Below are 22,806 nucleotides of genomic sequence, written 5' to 3'. Positions count from 1 at the left end.
CAACCCTGATAGCACGCTGATGTTTTTAGCTGTTGCTGGTGATGTTTATACCAAGTCAGGGATTTTTCAGTTTCTCAGGCCCTGCCAGCGAGAGGGCTGGAGGGGCACAAGAAACTGGGATGGGACACAGCCAGGGCAGCTGACCTGAACTGGCCAAAGGGGTATTCCATACCATAGGATGTCATGCTCGGTGTATAAAATGGGGACTGTGGCGGGGGATTGTGGCTTTTGGCCAGGGCCTGCTGATCTTTGCTCAGGGACTGGCTGGGCATCGGTCTGTTGATGGTGAGCAGCTGTGTCGTACATCATTTGTTTTTCTTTTCTCCCTTCCCTTTGGATTTCATTCCTGTTCCCTTCTCCCTCCTCCCTCCTCTTCATTATAATTGTTGTTGTCATTGTTTTTATCATTTATTTTATTTTATTTCAATTATTAAATTGTTCTTATCTCAACCCTTGACTTTTACATTCCTTCCCCATTCTCCTCCCTATCCCTCTGGAGGGTGGAGGTTAGTGAGCGGCTGTGTGGAACTTAGTTACCTGCTAGGGTTAAACCATGACAGTTTCGAATTACATTATTTTAACATTTCTTGCTATTCAGTGAATAAAACTGCTCAAGATGTATTCTTCCCAAAGATATTTCAGTTATTTAAGATGAGGTTTTAAAATGTGTTTATATTGTAATCTTATAATTTTCATATCTGAATATAGCATTTAAAATACTCTGCATTGTCTTCAAGTCCATTCTTTTCACTTTACATTATTTATCTTTCCACATACACAAAGTCTGCACATTAAGATTAAGAAAACAAAGCAGTAGGTAAAGGTGGAGAAGGTTCCAGGTTAAAATGAAGTAAAAAGCAAACAGCAATTGTTTTTTGGATCATTGATAACTAAAATACTTGTGATAATCTATTATTAGCTATTTGTTTAATTTCAAGTATTCTGGACATTACAGTGTGCAAAAGTGCAGACAAGACTTTTTGAAGGAGCTTGTGAAGTTTTTCAAGCATCACAACACTTAGCTTTAGAGAGTAAGTACATGTGTGTGGCCTACGTGTGAGTTAGTAGGCAGACAGCCAAAGAGTCTGCTTTTTAATTATTGCATTTCAAACAGACTAGTTTAATTAACTCTCATTACCTTTAATTTCATAAAAACATCCATAAAGAATTGACATTCTCTCACATACAAATAAGGTTCCCTGTTTATGGCTTTGCAACAGATAATCTTTATGTAGAACCTTATAACAATATTCCTAACAGACTGAAGTACTCAGCAAGGAATCACCATCCTATTGCAGATCCAATTTAACCTTACAGTCATTTTGCTTTTTTCTATCAAACTAATAATTCAGCACCAATTGTTGCTGGTTTTTTTAGGTGAAAAAAAAAAGAAAAAAATCCTAAAAGAACAAAAAGGAAAAACAATAAAACCAGTAGCCCAAAACTTCAAAAGCAACAGCTCGGTGAAAAATTTTGTTCAGTTGCATTGGAGGTGAAAGAAGTCAAACTGTAATAGGAAGTCTGAATAATGTGTTAGAATATAATAACATCAGTACAAAAGCTGATGATACAGCTGTTACCTGAAATACAGCTATCTGGTCAAGTCTGAACTAAAAAAAAAAAAAAAAAGACTAGATATAGAACATACTGAGATGTGTGTGTGATTAAAACAACATACAGGGAAAGTTATGAGTATAATCCTATTTATACGCAGAAAAGGAAGTGGTCACTAAGAATAGAGAAAAAATAACTAAAAATGCTTGTCTTCTGTATTCCCAATGCACGTTTCAATATGACAATTCTATTGTTTTAACATTTGTAATTTGTTCATAGGGAAGCCAAAAGCATAGGCGGCTATTATTATTATTATTATTATTATTATTATTTATCATCATCATTATCTTTGGAAAAGACAATGTTTACAGCAACTCCTGCATCAACATAGAATGAATGCTATTTCAAAGAGATCTGAATACTGATGTTTCAGAACATCAGTTGCCTATTAGACAACAGGAGAAAAAAGTTGCTTCATAATGATTAACTATAAAACCACTAGCCTTCCTTAGGAGTGTATTGTTAACACCCTTTGAGAGGTGAGTGATTGAGCACTGAGTGTATGACTGGTTTCATACATCAATTAATATGCTCTGAACAGTAACAGCTCTTAATAGAAACAATTTTTACTGCATTATGCTGCAAATATAGTTTTTAAAAATATATATTTCTTTCTATATTTTTATGACTACTCAGTTGCATTTAATGAAGCAGAAGGGAATTTTCAGCAAGAAATGGAGGTGATTTTCACATCTGTTTCATTCCAGTGGGGATCCTATTGGTCATCTGTCAGACAGAAAACATTCTGTTTTCATTAAGCTTCAGCATTCTGTCTCTGTCCATTTACTTCAGGAGTTTGTTATACAGCTGAGAATTAAAACCAAAATTAATTCTTGATGTGATAGTTTAATATATCAGTTTTCTGCCTTGGTATTTGTTGATACTAACAGAACTTAGGTATAGTAAATTTTTATGTAGGACAGGTCATTTTTACTAAAAATGACTAAATTTTTTATTACTTCAGACTCACCTTCAAAGAAATAAAGAGAAAAGAGGCAGTTATTTTTTTTTTAAGTGCTTCTCTGTTGTGACAGTGAATTGTGATACAATTTTTCTAATCTGATTTATGGGTTTCAGAGAGACAATTTCAGTCTGCCACTGGTGTAGCTTCAGTCCAAAGAAGATGTGCAATGATGCCTGCCAAGGAATGTAAGGAGTTCAAAGGCACGATCTTAAGGATGCAGAACAGAGAACATAGTATTATTATTCACTGGAGTCAGTAGGAAGTTTCCTCAGCTGACACAAGTCTCTGGTGCCTAGTGAAGTGGTAATACAGGTTGTCTTTCACAAGATTTTCCTGCTTCCTTGGCTGTTTGTTAGACTATAGGTAGGGTATATATGGGAGAACAGACCTCTTACAATGCACCATTTAGATCTCCTTTGGCTTCCTGGTTATTACTCAGTTCAGATGAAAGATAGTACCTTCCAGCATGCCAACTGCTAGAGTCAGGCACGATCAGGAAGATAATATGTTATCTTGAAAAGTCAGCACGAGGGTAGAGCACAGCCACATGAGTTGTAACTGCCAATGACTAAGTAGAAAAATAGCAGTTTATATTTCATGACCTTCAAAAGTACATGCACTTCCTCTGTCCACAAAATGAAACAGAAGTTGAAAAAAGAATTCAGAAGTTTTTAACACACAGGACACACTGTGGAGAATTAGAACCGAGTCATGATTTTAAGGCAGGGAAATGGGATTTGCTAAAGAATGCTGTTCACATATGGACTACGAATGAACCAGCTGGCAAAGGCACCTTGGAGAAAGACCAAGAAGCAAGTATAAAAGCTTCAGTCACACATTCATCTCATGCAGATTATCATGCTAAATTCTTCTTAAAATCACCATGAGGTGTGTATTGGGTATCTTCACTCCTGAGCTTTTCACTTTGCAGCGAATTAAGTGATAGCTCTATTTCTGTTGGTTCGTATTCTTTGTGATTTCAATTGTGTGTGTGATCTAGAAACGGTGTCAGCACAGAATGAGGAATAGTCAGATATAGTAACTAGTTAATATAATACATGCTTCTTACTTTTAAATTAAACTGATGGGATTTAGCCCACAACTATATCGATACTAGCTGAAGCACAATCTCCCCAGACTGATAGATAAAGAGTTGTTCAATGGGACTTCACTACAGGTGGTTTTTTTAATTACATGCCATACAGTGTAATTCATCTTGGTAGCTTTTTCCTCTTTCACATTTTAGATTGTTTCCACTACAAGGCTAGCTTTTAGGTAATTCATAGGTTGTATGTGTAGGGAGATGTAGTCTCTGAAGGCACTAAGCACCACACAGCTGTAGCTCTCCAGGGCTCTGGGGAACTCATATGTATGAGAATTTGCTCTGTCTTTCATGTGCTGTATATGTTTACATAGGCTAGCAAAAATCTCGTATATACTGAATATATTTCCTGACCCAGAAGATGCTTCAAACTCTCAGTGACATAGGAAACCTCACTGAAGAATACAGTATTACATCTTATAATTGTTTCTTCACTTTCTGTGGGCACAGTCTCTGAAAGAGTGAGATTTGTATCCCCAGCTAAAAGAACAGACTTCTTGGGCTTCCCATTTTTCTGAACTCCATTGTAATCTCATTTTATTTAGCACATATTTTAAGTTATGTATTATTCTTTTAGAAATTTCAGCTATTTTTTTTTTAGGTACATAAGAACACAGACCCATTCCTAGCATAGTTATGGATAGATGAAGACTTGGAGAAGTGAAGTAAAAGCATTCAGGAGTACTTTGGCAGAAACTGGGATTGAATAATTTCCCTGGGAGAATGTATGAGAAATGGAGCAGAGTTGAGCAGTCACCTGAGAATTCCTACCTACCAGTTTAGTGATTTATACTAAATGCTGTCAGTTTACACAGGTTACCTACAGGCTTATTATGAGAAACCATACACCAGGTTTAAACTTTAGTCAAACCTAACTGAAGACGCACCACACAACACAACATATTAACTAACCCTTAGTAATTACAAATCTGCATGTCCTTACTCTATGGTAAATATGAGTTAAATCTCAAAGAAAAGAAAACCAAGGCATATAAAATTACTTTACATCTATAAGAACAGAAGCTGATGTCATCAAAATGTTGCTCTTGAGACTTTGACTTGCTGCCACCTCAGACCCATTGGCCAGTATAGACATAGCAGGTTTCATGATGGATTTATTGTTTGTACTGAGCTTTAGCTGCAGGGTTGATTTGTATGTACGCAGAATGACTGCACGGTCCATCTGAGACTAGGATCAGTATGGACATGATGCTATTTCTGTACATAGAACTGCTGAAGCAGGCAGATGCTTTGCAATTTTTGCTATGAAAAACTTCTTATACCAACCCAACAAAAAGGAAGGAAAAAAACCTCTGATTTTAAACAATGGGCCAGTCTTTAACTGTCCTGTTAAAAGAGACTCTGTTATTGCCTTCAAATGGTTTTGATTCTTCCCCCTTCCCCAACAGTTTTTTCTGCATCTGTGAGACTTTACAATGAGATATATTGAAAGTGATATCTCAATATTAACCTTCAAACCTTCAAAAAGTAGAAGATAACACTGCATGATACAGTAATAGCTAAAACTACACTAACACTATTATGTGCTGTGAAATTCTAGATCTATGGGAATGTTGGATTATATGATTGGTAAAAGGGTGAATGTTCTAGTGATGCATACAGGTGTTGTAACCTCACACATAGTGTTATTGTAATTAAGGGTTTCAATTTATAAAGGCCTTAGAGCCTGATAATGTGATCACATACAGTTTTTCATTTCTTCATGAATTGAATCAGCTATTTCTTCTACACACCTGTTCTTTTAGCCCTACAAGATGCATGTTTTTTGTGACAAAGTATTGCTCTTACATACAGTCATGTAACGAAACTTCAGTCTTGACAAAATTAGGTCCTGACTTGGATTATTGCATGTCAGACTTCTTGATGCTCCTCTCCTCCAAAAATGAAATAACTTGCAAGAGCATTCAGGCATCAGGGATACTTTAATCAATACACCAACTTCTATAAAGTATGTGGTTCGTGGTGCCATTTGGGTTTTTAACTTATTTGTTCCACCAGGTTGGCTGGGAGAGTCAAAGGTATGTAGTTATACAGATTGTTAGTATGGGTTTAAGTTTATAACTTTCTTGGGTCTCATTTTGTGTTCCATTGTTAAATCGGGGCATGCAAGTGGGAACATGAACCAATGGGCCACTGAAGAGTTAGTCTAAAAGCTTAAGAGAAGGATGTTTTTGAAATTGATGAGGAGAGGATAATGATTAAAATATTCAGTTCTTTAAAGAAATAGTTATCACCTGGAATGGCTAGAATATGCTTACTTTCATTACTCCCATTCTTTTTAATTATTTCTGACCTATTTTAGATTTTATAAGAATTTTGGATACCTGAATGGGAAGAGCAGCTACCTGTGTAGTCTTCAGAACTTCCTGTGGTTGGCTTTAATTCATCAGTTGTTGGTTATGAATTGTAATTCTTATTGCTTTCACTATTTGGTAATTTTATTCATGTTTTATTTTTGGCTTTGCTATATATGCTTGAACTAATTTACCATGACTGCCTGAAACATCATTTTATATATCACTTGTACAAGACAATAGACTTAAATCCCTGGATGCTAAGCCTTTTATTTATACCTCTGAAACCTGCACCCAGTCTATCAGCTATAAAGAGGTCACCTTTTAAAGATGAAAGGATAGATCAAGATCCTTCTCAGTCTTTTCTTCAATGTTTAGATGAATTTGACGTTAGGTCTTTACTCATTAGCTTCTTTATGTCAGGCTGAGACTCTCTGTAGGTTTTCCAATTGGTGATTGTATTAGTAGGTTTTTATTATTTTATTTTCATAGTAGCTGTTTATTTGCAGCTGAACTAGCATTAGTAAAAGTGTTCAGTAATATCTGGTCATCACCAAAAGGTGTGAGTTTGAACCATAGCTAAGAAGGCCAGTACTACCCAGGCAGGTAGCTGCCTTGCTGGGCTCGGGTTATGTTGCTCTTGCTAAATGCACAGCTCTGATGCTTAACACTGATTCAGTTGCATCTCTTGGCTTTCATTATCAACAGGTATACATGGTTGAAGAACATGGAACAGATATTCTTATGTGGTCTTCCAGTAGAAATGAAGAAAACAAATGGATGTATGCAAATGTAGTCCTCTCCAGTAACAGCCCTTTCAGAGTTGCCTTTGAAGCTGAAGTGGGGTGGAGTAAACCCACAGAATTTGCTCTTGATGATATTTCTTTCACCCCAGAATGTATTGGTGGAGGTATGCTATTACATAAATATATATAATACATTTTTTCTTTTCATAGGGCAGAGAAAATTGTGGCATTTCTTATGTCAATCTATATTGCAGTTACAAAGTCTGGATTTCTTTCTTTTGAAATTATTGCAGTACTGCTGTGCTTTTACTTCATTCCAAAAAGTGTAGAAAAGAAATGGGAGAAGCACAATCATGCAAAGAAGTTTGTTTTTCAAGGTAAAGTAAAACGTGTAAAAGAAAGAAAGATAAAATTTATCATATATGACCATCATGGCAAATTTTTAACTAGCACATTTTTCCGTAAAGGAAAGGAGCCATTATACTTTCCTATCTATTTGTTGGCTGAGTGCAGTATCTGAATAAAGATACTTGCCGATGGATTGTGGAAGACAGTTTTGTGTTATAACTAGCAGCTGAATATATGAGTAATTATAGCAACTCAGAATATTACTGTCATTGAGAGCCTGTTACTGTTTTTATGAATCATATTTGAGAGGGATCTACCATCACTCAACTGTATTGGTTCTCTCCTGTACAAAAATAATCAGAGAAGGTCTCAGTTTGGGATGGAAGAGTTTTATGAGTTTCTATGTGATTTACAATTATTCAAAAAAGAAAATGGTTAGTTTTTCTGTCTTTGCTCTCTTCATAAAATATCTTCAGCGGCATAGCAAATTTACCTTGTTGTCAGGCTCTTTGAGAATTTACAATCTCAATTCTGCTACACAAGCTAAGTGACTTGAACAGTGTTAAAAAAAAAAAAAAAGTTAAATTCTAATGCTTTATAATGTTATGTGTATACCATAAGACAGGCAGTGGCTTACTCTGCAAATAAAATGTAACATACAATACAGCATCAGAAGAAAAAAATAAGTATATGTGCAAGTACAGATTCTGATAGAAATATCAGCCATTCAAGAGTCAAGAGGGGAAGAAAACTAAAGAAAAAACTTTTTGTCTAGGTCTTCATTCATAAGGAACCACTAGGAATTATTATGGTTAAATCAATGCCAATACAAATGTTAAAAAAATGTTCTTGAATAACATTTCTTTCAGTTTATACTGCTCTTATTGCTCACATAAGATAGCCCATGTATGAACTAGTTGTCATGCTCTTCAAGAAACTGGGTTTTAATATTGTGATAACTAAGCAGTTCCTTGGAGAATTAATCACATGCTGATTAAGGCTTAAACTGAAATATTATGTTCATGCAGGTGACATTTGCTCAGTCTCAAACTGAATAAAAGTTTTGTTTATTTTCTCTGAATAGTACCACCAATAGGCTTAGGCAAATATTATTTTGGAATGTTCTTCAATGAGCTGCAGACTGTGTACTTAAACAGGTTCTTGTTCTACCCCTATTATGTTAATCACCTTTGTTAACCATACCTTAAGAATTACTTAGGCAGTTTCATGCATATTATAGCATAATAGAAAAGGATTTTTTCAAATTACATATTTTAAGTACCTGTAATTAAGTGGAAGACCTAGGTTTACATTCAAAGAATGTATATAAATCAGCTTTATAAAATCACTACCTTGTAGATAATTGAACAAGAACATTTTCCTTTAATAGAAATGATAGGAAAGTTTACGTGCCCCACTGTTAGTCCTGCTTTGATTTTTGCTCATCCTGTTTGTTCAAAGACCTAGCTCAAAGAAAAGTGTATTACCTGCAGGAGAGGTTTTGTGAAATGTTCTCCCTTTCAGAAGACAGCTTTGCTGCTACAAATCTATTTTCCTCTTTCAGTATTATTACTTTTCCACTTGTCTTTAATTACTTCAGGTTTCCTGAAGCAACATGTTCTAAATAGAAGCAATCACAATTTAGCTGGTTGGGAACTCTAAGCAATAAAGCATTACCAGCAGCTCTAATTCAGCTGTGGATTTTTATTTGTTTTTAAGTACTCAGCCCTCATTCGCCGTGGGAGTTTCTACAGATCCAAGAATATTTCTGAACTTTTAAAGAAAGTGTGGTCAAGCTAGTCCCTGGGCTACTGCAGAAGTAACTTCTAGCTGATTTTGATGCACTGAGCAAGCTGCAGTGCCAGATGTCAGTGGCACAGGATCTAGCTTAGTTTGGAATTAACTGCTAAATGATGAGGTACTCTTACTGCTTTATAAGGTCCATTGTTTTCTGCTGAAAAAGGTGTGTGAAGATCTTGTATTACAGGAATTAGTGTATCTTAGGGACCAAAGAATTTAGTTGTTACCCAGTTCTAACCATCTTCTTTAAACTTTTAAGTAATTTTTTTTATTTTTTAAAAAAATATTGAATATCTTGTTTCTGAAAAAACAAAGTTTAAAAATGTTTCCATTTCTAGTTTCAGATGGACCAAGAATACCCAAGTATTGAATCAGATTTTGTATTCATAAAGACCTTTCTCGTAGTATTTTCTAGTTCATCTGAAATAGGAGTTACCACAGAAATTCTTAAAATTTCTGCTTCTACCTAATTTAAATACTAGTGTTAACCTAAAGATGCCTGATATCCAAACTCAATGTAATACATACTTAAATCAGGATACTATGTTTCATCACTAACTCATTACTGGAGAAATAACTTGGATGAACAAAGCCTGTGTAATTTAAATAGTGAGGTATTAGTTACATAGTGCTTTTATGTATTGGGCTCTCCCAATTCATAGTCTCAAGAAACAAGTAAAAGTAAATGTATTTTGTGATCTCTTCCAGAGATCACCCAAGCAGAATATGTGTAGCTGTGGAGATCTTCTGCTGGAAGAATGTAAATCTTGGTACAAAGTCACACTGACTCCTGCTCCAGCCCTTTCATGCAGTGAAGTTACCTGCTAGCCCCTCTTTAGCAACAGCTCTTTCTGAACTTATACTTCTAAATAGTACTGCTTTAAGTAATTGCCTTCCCTTTTAGTTCATTCAAAAAGAATAGTGTTGACACTTTAAAATAAATATTTGGGCTGCATCTTGGGTATAAACAGGAGTGAAAACATCATGCAGCACCCTGGTCTCTAGAGTGTTTGAGAAACCAGTATGTGCTTTTCCACCATCGGTTATGCTTTCAGTGTTTATCACCAGTTCAGTATTAACATTGCTTAGTGAAATAATTAACAACTCAAAGAAAATAAATACAGATTTGCCTCTGTGTCTTCTCTTCTACTCCACCTTTCCTTATCAATCCGTACTTTTTCATTTCTTTTTTTTAGTCTATATTTGCTTTAATGGTTTACTTTCTGCAGCTGCTCAGTGCTACCTGAAGTATTTTCCTTCTTCTGTTTTGTGAACTACTTTTCTCATCCTTCATCATTTTATTTTAAAGCTTTTTCTGCTACCGTGGTTCTTTTTTTCATCCATTCCTTTTGTTTAAAAAACATTTTTTTTAAAAGCCTTTTTAGTCTATCAGCTTAACACATGAGGAAGGACTGCCAGTATTAAAAATTTCTGCCTGCCACCCTGCTACAACTTCACTTTCACCTGGAAGATTTGTCTGCAGAGAAAATATTTTTATGTAAGGATAGATTGGAGGTAAAAGGGCAACTCAAATAATGTAAAACACTCAGCACAGACAGGGCGTGTCATCTCTAATACTGTGTTATCTGATCATAATTGAATTGTGCAAAACTCAGTGCTCTTTTCCAAACTGCTGTGAGTGGGTTTTTTTCTAATGCCATAGTTCTTGACTTCACCACACAGGTTACCAATTAAAGGGTTGGATTTGCCATTTAGGTACTGAAATACAGTAAAATTTTCAGTGGTTATTGACAGCTTTCACTTAGGTGAAAAGTTTGCTTTGACATGCTGCAACTCAACCAAGTCTTCACATTGCTCTGTAGCTAAAAGAAAAACCTAGACCTGTTGTAAGTGTTTTAAATAATTCTTACACTGAGCAAGCTTTCACTTGTTGTGAAGAAACCAATAGAAGAAGCAAATCATAATCTGTGAATTACAAGACTGGATTTAGCTTTACATTCAAGCCCAAGCCACCTAGTACTTCAAAGGTTTATTAAAAAAAATGCACACAAAGGCTTCCCACTACCTAGTATCCTCCAGAAATTATATCTTCTATTTCTTTGAGTCATTGTAAGACAGTTCATGAGATATGACTAGATCCATCCCTATAGATCAGTTTTCCTAACTTTCTAGAAGAGCTTATTCTGCAAGGAAGTGCTGGGACAAAGGAAATTATATTTCAATCACAAAATTTAGGATAGAACCTCAGGTCAGCCTTAGTAAGTAAGGAAAAGGTGCAGCTACCAATATAACCTGTCTCCACCAGTTATGGATGCCTGGCGAAAAGTATAAGAAAAGGGGAACTACATGTACTATGTTCCCTTGATACATTTCCATTGCCAGCCATTTGTAATTCACAGTCTTCCTGAGCCATACGTAGTCTCGGAGTAGTGATCCTTGGGGTTTTTTTTCCCTTGAACTTGTCGGTTTCCCTTTTAACACCAGGGAATTTTTTAATATTCAGTAATTAAACTATATGCTTATGCTTGTATAAATCTAGGCTTATATTCATGAACAAAAAAGCTGTTCAGTGCTTTCTCATTTAGGTCTTGAAATGTACAAAATTTTTGTTTGAATCTTGGTGATTCACTCTTCTGTCTAGTGGGTAGGATCTCTTCAAGACTTCTACAAATTCAGATCTCACAAGAGCTGTATGCCTGAAAGACACAATCCTGAAGTTCCTTCAGAGCAAAACAGTTTCCATTGACCTTCGAACAACAACCAAATTAGGCCTTTTTTAATATCAATATGCAATATTGTAACAAAAAGTTGTGGTAGATGCAGGTTCAGGCACGAAGCCGAGAAGGAGAGTGTCCTGAAGGGCCAGAACTATAGACTATTCTATCTGCTCATTGTGGAAGGAAATGACCTTTATCACAGACATCTTCCAATACAAACTGTCTCAGATGAGTGTTTCTAATTAAAACATAGCAGAATGAAGATTCTTTATAATACTTTTTCATTAAAGTAATTTAGTAAAAGAATAGTGACTATAAAGACTATTTCCATATAGCGTAGATAGCATAAGGAAAAAAAAGAGTAAAAATAAATAAATAAAACTGTGTGGATAATGAGCTAATGGTTACTGGTCTAGGTTTTCAAAATCAATCAGTAAAACAAGCTACTATAATTTAGGTGCTATATGATATCCTGAAGGTATCTAATTTACAGAAGTCAGTAAGTAGCCATTCTTCAGAAGTGAATCCCCTTGTAATTTCAGACTATAAACCACAGAGCAAAGGTACATATGTCTGGAAATGCTAATTTCATAAAATATTGGCTAGTTATTATTTATTTGTTTCTTGTAATATATATTGAAGACATTTTTTCCCTATGTTATCTCTGCTTCATGGAACAGTCTCTTTGAATTCTGGCTGTCTGTAAACCTTCCCTGCTTTTCCTGCCACAGGCTTCCTTTTGCTTCACAACAGGATCATGTGTTTATATACAATTACATAATCTTTAATCACATTAACAAATACTATTTTACTCAGAGCATCTTCTGCTGTGGCCAATACAGAGAGAGAAATCCCTGATGAGAGAGAATTATTTTGTTTTCTCTGTGCACATTATTCAGATACATTTCTGAATGTAGAATTATTTAACTTTATGAGGAGGTTTTCTATACAGCATAAAGCTACAATGTCCAAATATTTCAAACATACTTGATAACTACCTCCACAATTAATTCTTATTGCATTATGCTATCTACCTGTCAACTAAAAAGATAATTAAATAAAATAACCTCTATAATTTTGGTTTGAGATTGGAAATGTCCAGAACCTTTTTGTTTTCAGGGTCATAAAAGTAAAGAATCGTGAACTGTAACAAAAAGCAAAATATGAAACAGCCAAAATGTTTCAAACTGGCAGAGCAGCAAAAGTGTTATGGGCAAGCTAGTCAGATAACCAAACAGCCTAGAAACCATGCATTTGCAGATAATTTTATATGTTCTCTGTCACTTTTAGTAGATCCCATTTCACTAGATCTTATGAGGAAAGCATAAATGGCATGTGTGTCTAATTGAGACAACTCAAAAAATACAGTGGGTGTTTGTGTGTTGTTGGTGCAAAAAAATAACCTGGCTGTGTAGACAGAGTCTCACTGAAGGGGGTGTGTGCATGTGTCTGTGCATGCACTTGTGTGAAGCAGTAGCGAGAAAGTTCTGCAGCAGAACAGGACTCATCTGACAAAGGCTTAGACAAAGTCAATGCTCCATCTCTGAAACTCCCAGAGCCTGAATGTAGGACACACTGGAAGGGTTAACTGCCTGAGTTGCTGATACTACAGTGTTAGATCATGGGGAAAAACTGTAGAGGAGACTTAACTTCTGATTTCTTTAAGTTACAGAGCCAGGGGAATCACTGTTATCTTGTCTGCTCACTCTTGCAGTGAAGCAGAAATCTCTCTCAGGTTGAGAGCTCAGGGAATTTCTTTCCTCAAGGGCAAGAGGGCAGCTGCCTGTAAAAACAAAAGGAGGGGAAGAGGAAAGCAAAATTAGTAGTGATAGAGGACTGGGGATACTGGGGATATTTGTGAATAATTTCCTTAGTTAATTAGTTTCTCCCTGAAACCAATCACAATATGGTTTAGATCCTCATTACTTGGCATAGGTATGGCATTTCTGCATTTTTAAAGAGTATAAACTATGATCCAGGACATAGTACCTTAGAGAGCGTCTTCAGCCTGTTCCAGCATCTTCTAGTGCACAAAGGTAGCTGGCCATGAAACCACAGTTTTTTGTGGATTTCACAGGGAGGAAAACTGGGAATAATTTTAGAATAAGATATGCACTGTATATACTAGCATAATTAATGGCGTGTCCTGAATACAATTATGTTATGTATGTTTAAATAAATATATTTGTCCAAATCTTTCAGTTTCTTTTTGCCTTCTTACACTTGTACAGAATTCTGAAATCTTCTGTTTCAAGCTAGATGCCTTTTGGGAAATTAAAAATCTTTGGATTTATTAATAGTCTATTAGAATAGTTTCATTAATATTGAACCTCCAAAACCCATCTGTTTACACCAAAAAAATCCAAGCAACCCTCAAGTCACAGAGGTGATATTTTGCCTTGCTAAGTTTATTCATAAAAATCAATATATTTCCTTGGAGGGATGGAGAGAAATTATTTTTGGAATTACATAGTTTCATGATACTATCTTAGAGAGAAGAAAATTCTCAGAATCTTCGTTATGTGAAACTTACCTTTCTCCTCAACAAGAATAAATCACAAGCTCAGATTTACCTCAGAAATTATATGGATGTTACCATAATTTTCTTCAGGGCTCTTCTCAGATGATTATAAATTCGTACCTGTAGAAGCTATGTTTCTTCAGAAGTTGGGAAAAAAAAGGCGTAGCATAGTGTTATGTTCCCACTCCACCTATGAAAATGTGCTGATTCTAAGAAACTGCTCTTTTCTCCACATTAAACCTGTCCTGTAGTGCAGCCCACCTCATTTTGTTGGAAACTAATGCTTCACAGCTTCTCCAGTTTTTCATTGCTCTTAAAAAATAAACAAATAAGTAAATCTATCACAACAGCAGGCATAGCTAGCAGTTCCTGGGCTGTTCTTAGCAGAAATATGGCAAATATTGCCATATTGCTGTCACAGGTAGTCAGTGTGTTTCAGCCAGAAGCAGTAGTTCTCTGAGTGGAAACTATAAATCATAGTTTGATTATCACTGGCAGTAAACCTGTCGGTTTTCCATTATGTTTGTATGTTATCAAACTGTCATAATTTAAAATAAGTTATGCATTATGCACAATTCTGCACAGACTTATAAAACTCTGAAGTCATGGGGCCAAGTTCTGGTTTTGTAAATCTGGCTTCGTAAGAGGGTCTCTGGGATCCTTTTCAATACCCTGGCCCATACTTCTGTGTCCTCACCAGAGGAAGAGACTTCAAGATTCAATTGGACAGACTCAATTTTCTGCCTTTTTGTCTTTTTACAAGCTTTGAAATTAACATTTTATTTTTTAGCAGAAGCTTTATTGACACTGATAAAGACTCATGGACAGATTGTTAAAGTATCTGAAAAACTTCAGTCTGGTTAATTTTTTTTAAACAAGGTTTATTTCCTTGCAGCCATTTTGAATGGGCTGGTTTCATGCCCTGAACCAATGTTTACTGAAGTGAAGGTGAGGACTGCCACTTATTTCAATTTAATTTACGGATTGGATTGGACCTGTAATTAATTTATACTCTAGTCTAATGAAAACTGTTGGAGGGCGTTATTTTTGGCTCTTTTAGCTACAGTTAATAGGTTCACAGTTTTTATTAGATTTAGTAGGCAAATTACTTATGCAAATATATCAGACAGGTGGTTAGTTTTCAAGAGTCTGATGCAAGGCCCATTAAAATCAATATGAGTCGTCCCATTTACCTAAATGGGCTTTAGAGCAAGCTCTGATACAACTGACTTAATTCTGTGTAATAGCATGCAGTAACTTTATTTTGTGCTTCCTGCTGTTGACTCTAGTGCCAACATCTACTAGCCTTAATTAGAATTCACTGTTATAGGAGATAGAAAAATATAAATGGAGACCTACTCTGCACCAGAGATCTTGGTATCTGCACAAGAAAGGCAGAAGAAGTGGATAGCACGGAGATGTTCTTTCATTCAAATTAAGCTTGTTTATGTTTCTCGCTGTACTAATGACTGTGTAATACTGACATTTATTTTATATTAGCATTTGGGTAATAGCAGTTCTGTCTTTTCCTGTGACTAAGCCCCTGTGATTCATGGGCAAAATGTTTACAGTGTTGACCTGTGAAGTTTGGAGTACAGTCAGGAAATGGGATCAGTACACTCCATGGATGACAAAGACAGTAGTACAACAGAGCATATGTGTACAGAAAAAGTCCATCAAACAACAGTAAGCCTTTAACAAACGCCTATCCCACAAATATGTAATTATGTCCTTGGTGATGAGTATTTACTGACTTAACACTTTTCATACTGTAAAGGCTCCATTCTCCCAAATCATCAGCTCATGAGCTCTATTTAGTGTAACATGTTTTGGTGGTTAGCACATTGAAATGAAGAAGTACCTAAAAGCACTCTTTTTTTTTTTTCTGACAGTGATGACATATAGATATATTCAGCTGTATCTGTTGTAGTTCAAATTGCAGTTCATACCAAATTTGGATTGCTTTACATACTGGTCTGATTCTTGCTTTTTTGTATCTACCTCAACTACCAAACTTCTCTTCAAAGTATGAGGATGCTTGTAGGGTAACACTTCTTGGTCCTTAGGTAATAACTCACTTAGCACGGCTGTGTGAGGTTTCACAAAGGATTAGGATCAAATTAAAATGTGATTTTTTTAGGACCTAACAGAATCGACTTTTTAGTGATGTACAAGTAGATGTTATATGCACATTTTTAAAGCCTTTCTTTAATTTTGATTATTTGCAAGGCACACAATAAGTAAAATGAAACAGAGTGGAAAAAAAAAACACATGTCCTCAGCTTGCTACTTAAAAAAATCATGATTCCTTTATCTATAATGAAACATTGACAATTTGCTGCCGTTTTCCACGCAGATCTAAATCCAGACTCAATGTTCCACAGAGCAGAGTTTTTTTTCTCTGGAGTTGTTTTTGATTAGTTTGCTTTTCATCTGTGTGTAAATACTGAATGTATTCCTGAGGATCTCCAGTCCTGCTTTTCAGTGATCACGCACAGCCTAGGTACAGAAAGCTAAGCAAATCTAAGCTTTTATCCTGTGTTCCTTAGAACACATCATTTTCACTAGATTTATCTCCAAATCCTTGAACAGCTTCAAATAGATAGTGCTTTTTAAAAAAGTAACCTGTACAGTATCTCCTCCACTTCTGAATGTGGTCTGAATGTGGTCTGAAAATGAGCCACGCAACACTCAGGAGATGAGTGGCTGGCTTGGGAACATCTTTTCGGCATTTGGCAAAAAGTGAGAGAAACTTTTTTGGCATGCCAGTATCATACAATTGTTGAATCTAAAGATTTTAATTGACTAATGGCCTGTAGGCCACAAATGGATATTCAATTTGCATTGAAAAAACACATTTCAGTTTCTGCTGTTTACATAACCTTCGTGTGTATGTACAGGAGTGGATATAAGATTCATATATATATGCATAAGTTTAGTTTCTACGGCTGAGTCAGGTGAGTATACCACTGTGTAACTCAGTACAATGGAAGGTATTTCTGATGTGTCTCGCATTAGTGCCAGCTCATTTTTAACTGTTAACCACGCTGCAGTGTTAACACTTCAGTTCTTCCCGGTGGCAAGAAAACTGAATGAATCTTGCTACTCTAAATTGGAACATGTCAGTAGCAGATACTGCAATAAAGAGTTTAATATAAATAATTACATAGGTAGTAGCTTTGCATTAATGAGTTGCTTGAGATTTCAGTTGGAATTAGTTAATGATTTTCTAGATTTGCATATTCCTAATTAGTCAGTTTAAAATGTTGTCTATAAACAAAATAATGTTTTATAAAACTTCAGAATTTTTACCAGGCACATTTAATTTATAAGTAAGAAAAGCATTTTTAACCTACTTTATGTAAAGATAATAGACTGAACTTGTGAGTGCAGTTTGGGAAGATCAAGGTAATTGTGATGTTTTAGAGAATGTCATCCAGAGCACAATTTTCCTATTGCATCTGAAACCAAAGAGATGTGAATTATTTCTGTAAGTAATTAAAATATAATGTGAGTTAATATGCAAGGTGATATTCTTATGGTCTTTGAGGTATATTCTCATTTATTCTGATCTAAAATGATTTTGCAGATTTCAAGGTATCTCTGGATTTTTATTAATGTACTGAAAATATAAAACAGACATCAACAAGACCCCTGGTTAACCTTACCCCTAATTTAACCTTTAGCATAAATTGGAGACATCTTCACTGCTCTCAGTGAATATTGCACACTCTAAAGTAATTGGTATGCAAGTCTGGAAGAAATTCTTCCTAAGCAATATTTTCTAACAGCAATAGGGAATCATGATAGACAATAACAATAACAATAATAATAATAATATTAATATTAATAATAATAATCCCCCATTCAATAAAGCATTCATGCATTTGACTAACTACTGACTTTAGTATGGATCATTTATATGCATAAGCACTTTATATGATCGGGACCATAAGACTAAACTGATCAGTGCTACAAAAGCCCAAAGACAGTTTAACACTCAAGATCAGATTCATAACAAGCAACACATTCAAGAACTATTGAATTTAAAGGGGTACTTCAATTTTCAGAACAAAGCTGGGTAGAAACCTCTTAACAAGCATATCACAAACAGGACAGGTATAGGGAATTAAACTGGGTCAAAAATGCTCACAATTGTTCCTGCAACATAAACAAGTGACCCTAGGGAAGTCAAATATATCGGAACTGTGTGGCATTAATTTGCACTGTATTATCAGAAACTCAGTAAAAAAAAATGGGAGTATGAAAGGACAAAAATGCCTATGTAGAACTGACTGCAGCTTAAGTAATTTTTGTTGCTTAAATGCCCCCCGGACATTGTGAGGAAAAGGGTCAGAAGTAACAGACAAAAAAAACAGGTATCTAATATAATCATACCTTTTTTTTTTCCCAGAGAAAGTGTAAACTCAATATATATATATTTTTAAATCCATTGTGTAAGATTTGGTCTATTTTTAACAGCACTAGTTTTATATCAATAAAGAGAGAAATATGTTCGCCCAATGACCTTCCATACATTTCATTAGTATCTTGGCAGAATCATGGCCTTACATAGAAATTCTTCATGATGAACCCAATTCTAACCTCTTTATGTGCTACTATTTTTAATTACTTGCTAAAATACAGGAACAAAGCAGGAAAAAATGCAAAATCTAAAATACTTCTAATTTGTTCAAAAATACATTATGTGATTTAAATGTCTATGCTTAACTACCTAAAGACAGATTTTATAAGCTTTTTGATGTAGCATAAATGAAAATAGATTTTTTTAAACTAATACATTTATAAAACACATATCATGAAAATGCAATCTTTTCATTCCCATTTAAAAGCATATGTATTTGAGGGGTTTATGATGTAATTCTGAAGAGAAACAAGCTGAAAAATCAGCAAGTTATTATTTTCACTGTGAAAAAATCCATTATTATTGTTTTATATTTAGATTATGTCCAGTGTATGAAATACATTTTTCTAGTAGCATGATAGAATTTAACAAAACTAGTGGTATGAAGTGATGGCAGGAATGTTCTATTGTAGGAAGCCTTTCAATTACGATTTTCTGACATAAAGGTAACATGAAAATCAAAAATTGCTATGCTAGCATAGGTCATTGTTAGACTGCAGTTTGAGCTCTTTTTGCTTGCAACTGTTTCACAAGAAAGCAGATGGTAAAATAACACTAGTATTCTGTTTATCTGAATGCATTAGCAGTTCATTTTTTTGTACAAAATGCTATTGTTATTCATGATGTAGGTATTTTACAATTTCAGCAAAGTTCTCCAGCTGGTATCACAGAATGCAAAAACATACTGCTATGCCCAGTGGATTAAAAGTAGTAAAATAATGCCAGAATCCATGTATTCCCTTACAGCGTGTCCTGACTTAATGCAGCAGTAACTTTTGACTTCTGAGGTCAGAGAGCAATGCTTGCACCATTTCAAAAGGCAAGCTAAAACCCACCTGTGAACTTTTGCACTTGATCTGCTCTGCTTCAGCCCAAGACAACAGCAAAACCTGTCTTTTACAGACGCGGTGACATTAATTAGTCTTTCCTTGTCTCTAACAAAGATAATATTACCTTCTTTACTCATCTGCCACAAATTGACCTAGAAAAGATTAAATACATAGATTTAAATTCTGGATAATTTTCTCTTTTTTCTGCACATAAAACAGTAATTACAGGAATCCATCACATTGCTCCCATGGGAGACACTATTGGTGTAAAGAACACAGCATGAGCATAGACAGCTTCTTTAGAATTCAGTTTCCACAAACAGTTCTGATGCTTCTGCTGGTAAAATTCTGTCACAGTAATTTTCCTAGGAAGAAAGAGGGACAGAAGCATCTGAGAGAAATTTGTTTGTATGAGTGATTACAGAAAGTTTTTTCCAGTATTATTTCCAGCAATGCAAGTAATTTAATGTCTTAATTTAAAAATACATCTTTTTTTCAGTTGTATCCTGGAAAGTTTTATCTAGTATTTTCTTTGATTTAACTCTATCACAACAAACTAAGCTACAGAATCAGGTTGATAATAAAGCATATCAGTAAAATCTTTGTTGTTATTTTATGAAAATCTTTGTTGTTACTTTATGAAAATCTTTTTCTTGCTCTGCAGAGGGGTCAGACCTTACCATGCATAACAGCCTTCCATGAAACAAGTTCCTGGTTAATCCAGACTTAGGTTGTCTTTGATTTCTTTTCACCCATTCAATATGCGAACAGAGTAAGACTGTAACTTGAGGGCCATTTTAACCTTTTCCTGATAGAAGGTGGAAGAGAAGTTTTACTAATACTTTGGTATTAACCCTTCAATACATACATGGCACAAGCAGTAATAGGATCAGAACAAATGCTGAATTTGAGCTTTAGAAGCAAAATACTGCAACAACAACAATGGAGTTAATATGATGAGACAAAGTGTTTTAATAATGTGTTCTGTACTTAGAAGCTGTGGTTTTATACAAGTTGTTTTGGGTTGGTTTTTTTTCAGAGTTTAGTAATCAGATCAGCTGCATATCCTGCTGTTCCTGTGTACATCTCAAAGACAGTATAGATGACTAGTGAAAGAAGACAATAAATAAATATTACTTTTTTTCTTGTAGGATCAGCTGATCCACACCCTCCAACTTGCAGTAGTGACCAGTTCACATGTGCATATGTGCAGCAGTGTTTGCCCCTCACAGCAAAATGCAACAGGGCTGAAGACTGCTTGGATGGAAGTGACGAAACGAACTGTCCCACAGAGATGCCTACTACCATATCTCCAGGCTCTTGCAAACAAACAGAGTTCCTGTGTCCTTCCAAGGGCTGTATCCCATCCCTCCTAAAATGCGATGGTGTGCCTGACTGCCGCTTTAATGAAGACGAAATTGGCTGCCGTAAGTTACTTTCATTGCTATAGTTAAGGCAACGTTAACTTACTTCCCTAAAACAGTGATGTTAAAAAGAACAACATAATGAAGTATAGTGTAGCATTCGCTATTCCCTCATCAAGAAAAATATTATTTGTATCATGTATAATGTGTTACCTGGACAGTCACTCATATTTTTACTTATGCATTCTTATTCCCTGGATATCAACTTTGATAAATGCATAAAATATTTTTTATTGTGTTTCTCTTAATAATTGGAAGCATTTTCATTTTTTTCTGTAGATCAGTCAGCTACATTTGCATTGCCTCATCTGTGATTACAATATGACAGATAGACTTTTGCAGTTCTGTAATTCACTAACATTCAAGGCAGTCCTGACCTTTCAATGATTTTGAAACCAAGTCTGTTCACACAGTAGCAGCAATCTGTGCCCTGACCAAGCAAAAGGGCTCACAAGCAAAATGCAAGGACAACAGGCTTTGAAATGTAACTGCAATGAGTTACCATGAAGTTTCCGATAGACACAAAAGTGACCATCTGCTCAGTTTGAAATATTTCATTATTGGTAGATGAGCTGAGGCCAAGTGTTTCATTCCAGGAAGGTCAAAATCATTAGCTACTTGGAAAAAAATAAGAGGCTTTTTACATATAAAGACATTTCTTTCTAAACTTCTTGTTCTGCAGAAGTTTAACATTTCAATTTTCATCCTTATCAGAACAAAAACAATTAAAAGTATCAGTTTCCACTAGGTTAGAAATTCAAATTCTTTAACATTTTGTATTGAAAATACTGAATATGCAGGCCACTGCATATGCTATTTCTTTTCACAAATTATTCTACAAACTGGCATAGATTGTGCAGACTATCTGTTCATGCCTTTCTAGGCACTTTTGTGGTTTTTTTTAGACATGGGCTCTGTGGTTTTGTTTGCAAAAGACATGATTTTGGAGATGTCTCTCATCTTAAATTCAACATTACCCAGAGGCTTGTTGAAATTTTACATGTCCCTAATTTTAAATAAACCTCTCCTCATTAATCTTCATTTCACTTAGTTTCCTCCTCAGTATGTCCTGTTAGACACCTCCCTGTTGTGTCCTAGTACATGTACATCCCAACTCCACACCACAGCAGCTAATGTGTTCTAGAATCAAAAATTGGAAAGCCACAAGATTTCCATGATTATAGGTATTCTCCAAATAACTGAGATTGTTTCATTCCCTTTGAATTCTAAGCAATGCTCAGGGAATGAGGGGAAATTAAGTCCCAGTCTATTTGAAGAACAAAAATTCTCAATAAATATTGCACCTTGGGGTTCTGGGGGGTGTGTGTGTGAGAGAGAGAATCTTAGTCAAATCTGTAATCTTGTTGTTAGTCCAAAATTCAGTTATGACTATATAAACATGTAAGTGTTGACGATATAAGATAGGAATAGAGAAGCAGCAACTCATGTTTCTTCTCTGAAGAAGATACTGATTGCAGGCAAAGCAAAAAGCGGTTAGTGGTAGTGTGGAATGAAATCAGTGAAAAGCTGATACTCTCGCAGCTGGTTTTCCCATCAAAATGTATGTGCTAGGAGAGTGCAGCATTTCATCTTTAGGTGCCTACTTTTAACATATGAAATGCCATGTAAGGTTGTCAACAGAGAAAATTCAGAAAGAAAATGTAAATAATTCACGAATTTTATTTATTTTATTTAAATTTCTGCATAATCTATAAAATTGATTGTTGTGACAGTAGCTGCAGCCTATGTGTACTGAAATAATAGCAAAGATTGGGAGTGGGTTTTTTTCCAGATTTTAGTTTGAAATTGAATATTTTTT

General features: G+C 35.2%; 1 protein-coding gene across 1 annotated transcript in view; it reads left to right on the top strand.

Annotated features, from left to right (window-relative positions):
- Positions 1-22,806, top strand: part of MALRD1 (MAM and LDL receptor class A domain containing 1) — a 282,559-nt gene that overhangs the window by 205,549 nt on the left and 54,204 nt on the right. The window contains exons 32-33 of the mRNA XM_027800878.2: positions 6,704-6,905; positions 20,715-20,990. Of these exons, the coding sequence (XP_027656679.2) occupies positions 6,704-6,905; positions 20,715-20,990 (478 nt within the window). The remainder of the gene's footprint in view (positions 1-6,703; positions 6,906-20,714; positions 20,991-22,806) is intronic.

Source organism: Falco cherrug, chromosome 4 (assembly GCF_023634085.1).
Source record: "Falco cherrug isolate bFalChe1 chromosome 4, bFalChe1.pri, whole genome shotgun sequence".
NCBI classification, from domain to species: domain Eukaryota; kingdom Metazoa; phylum Chordata; class Aves; order Falconiformes; family Falconidae; genus Falco; species Falco cherrug.
Note: the sequence above shows the minus strand (reverse complement) of the source record. Positions and strands in the feature narration are given on the sequence as shown.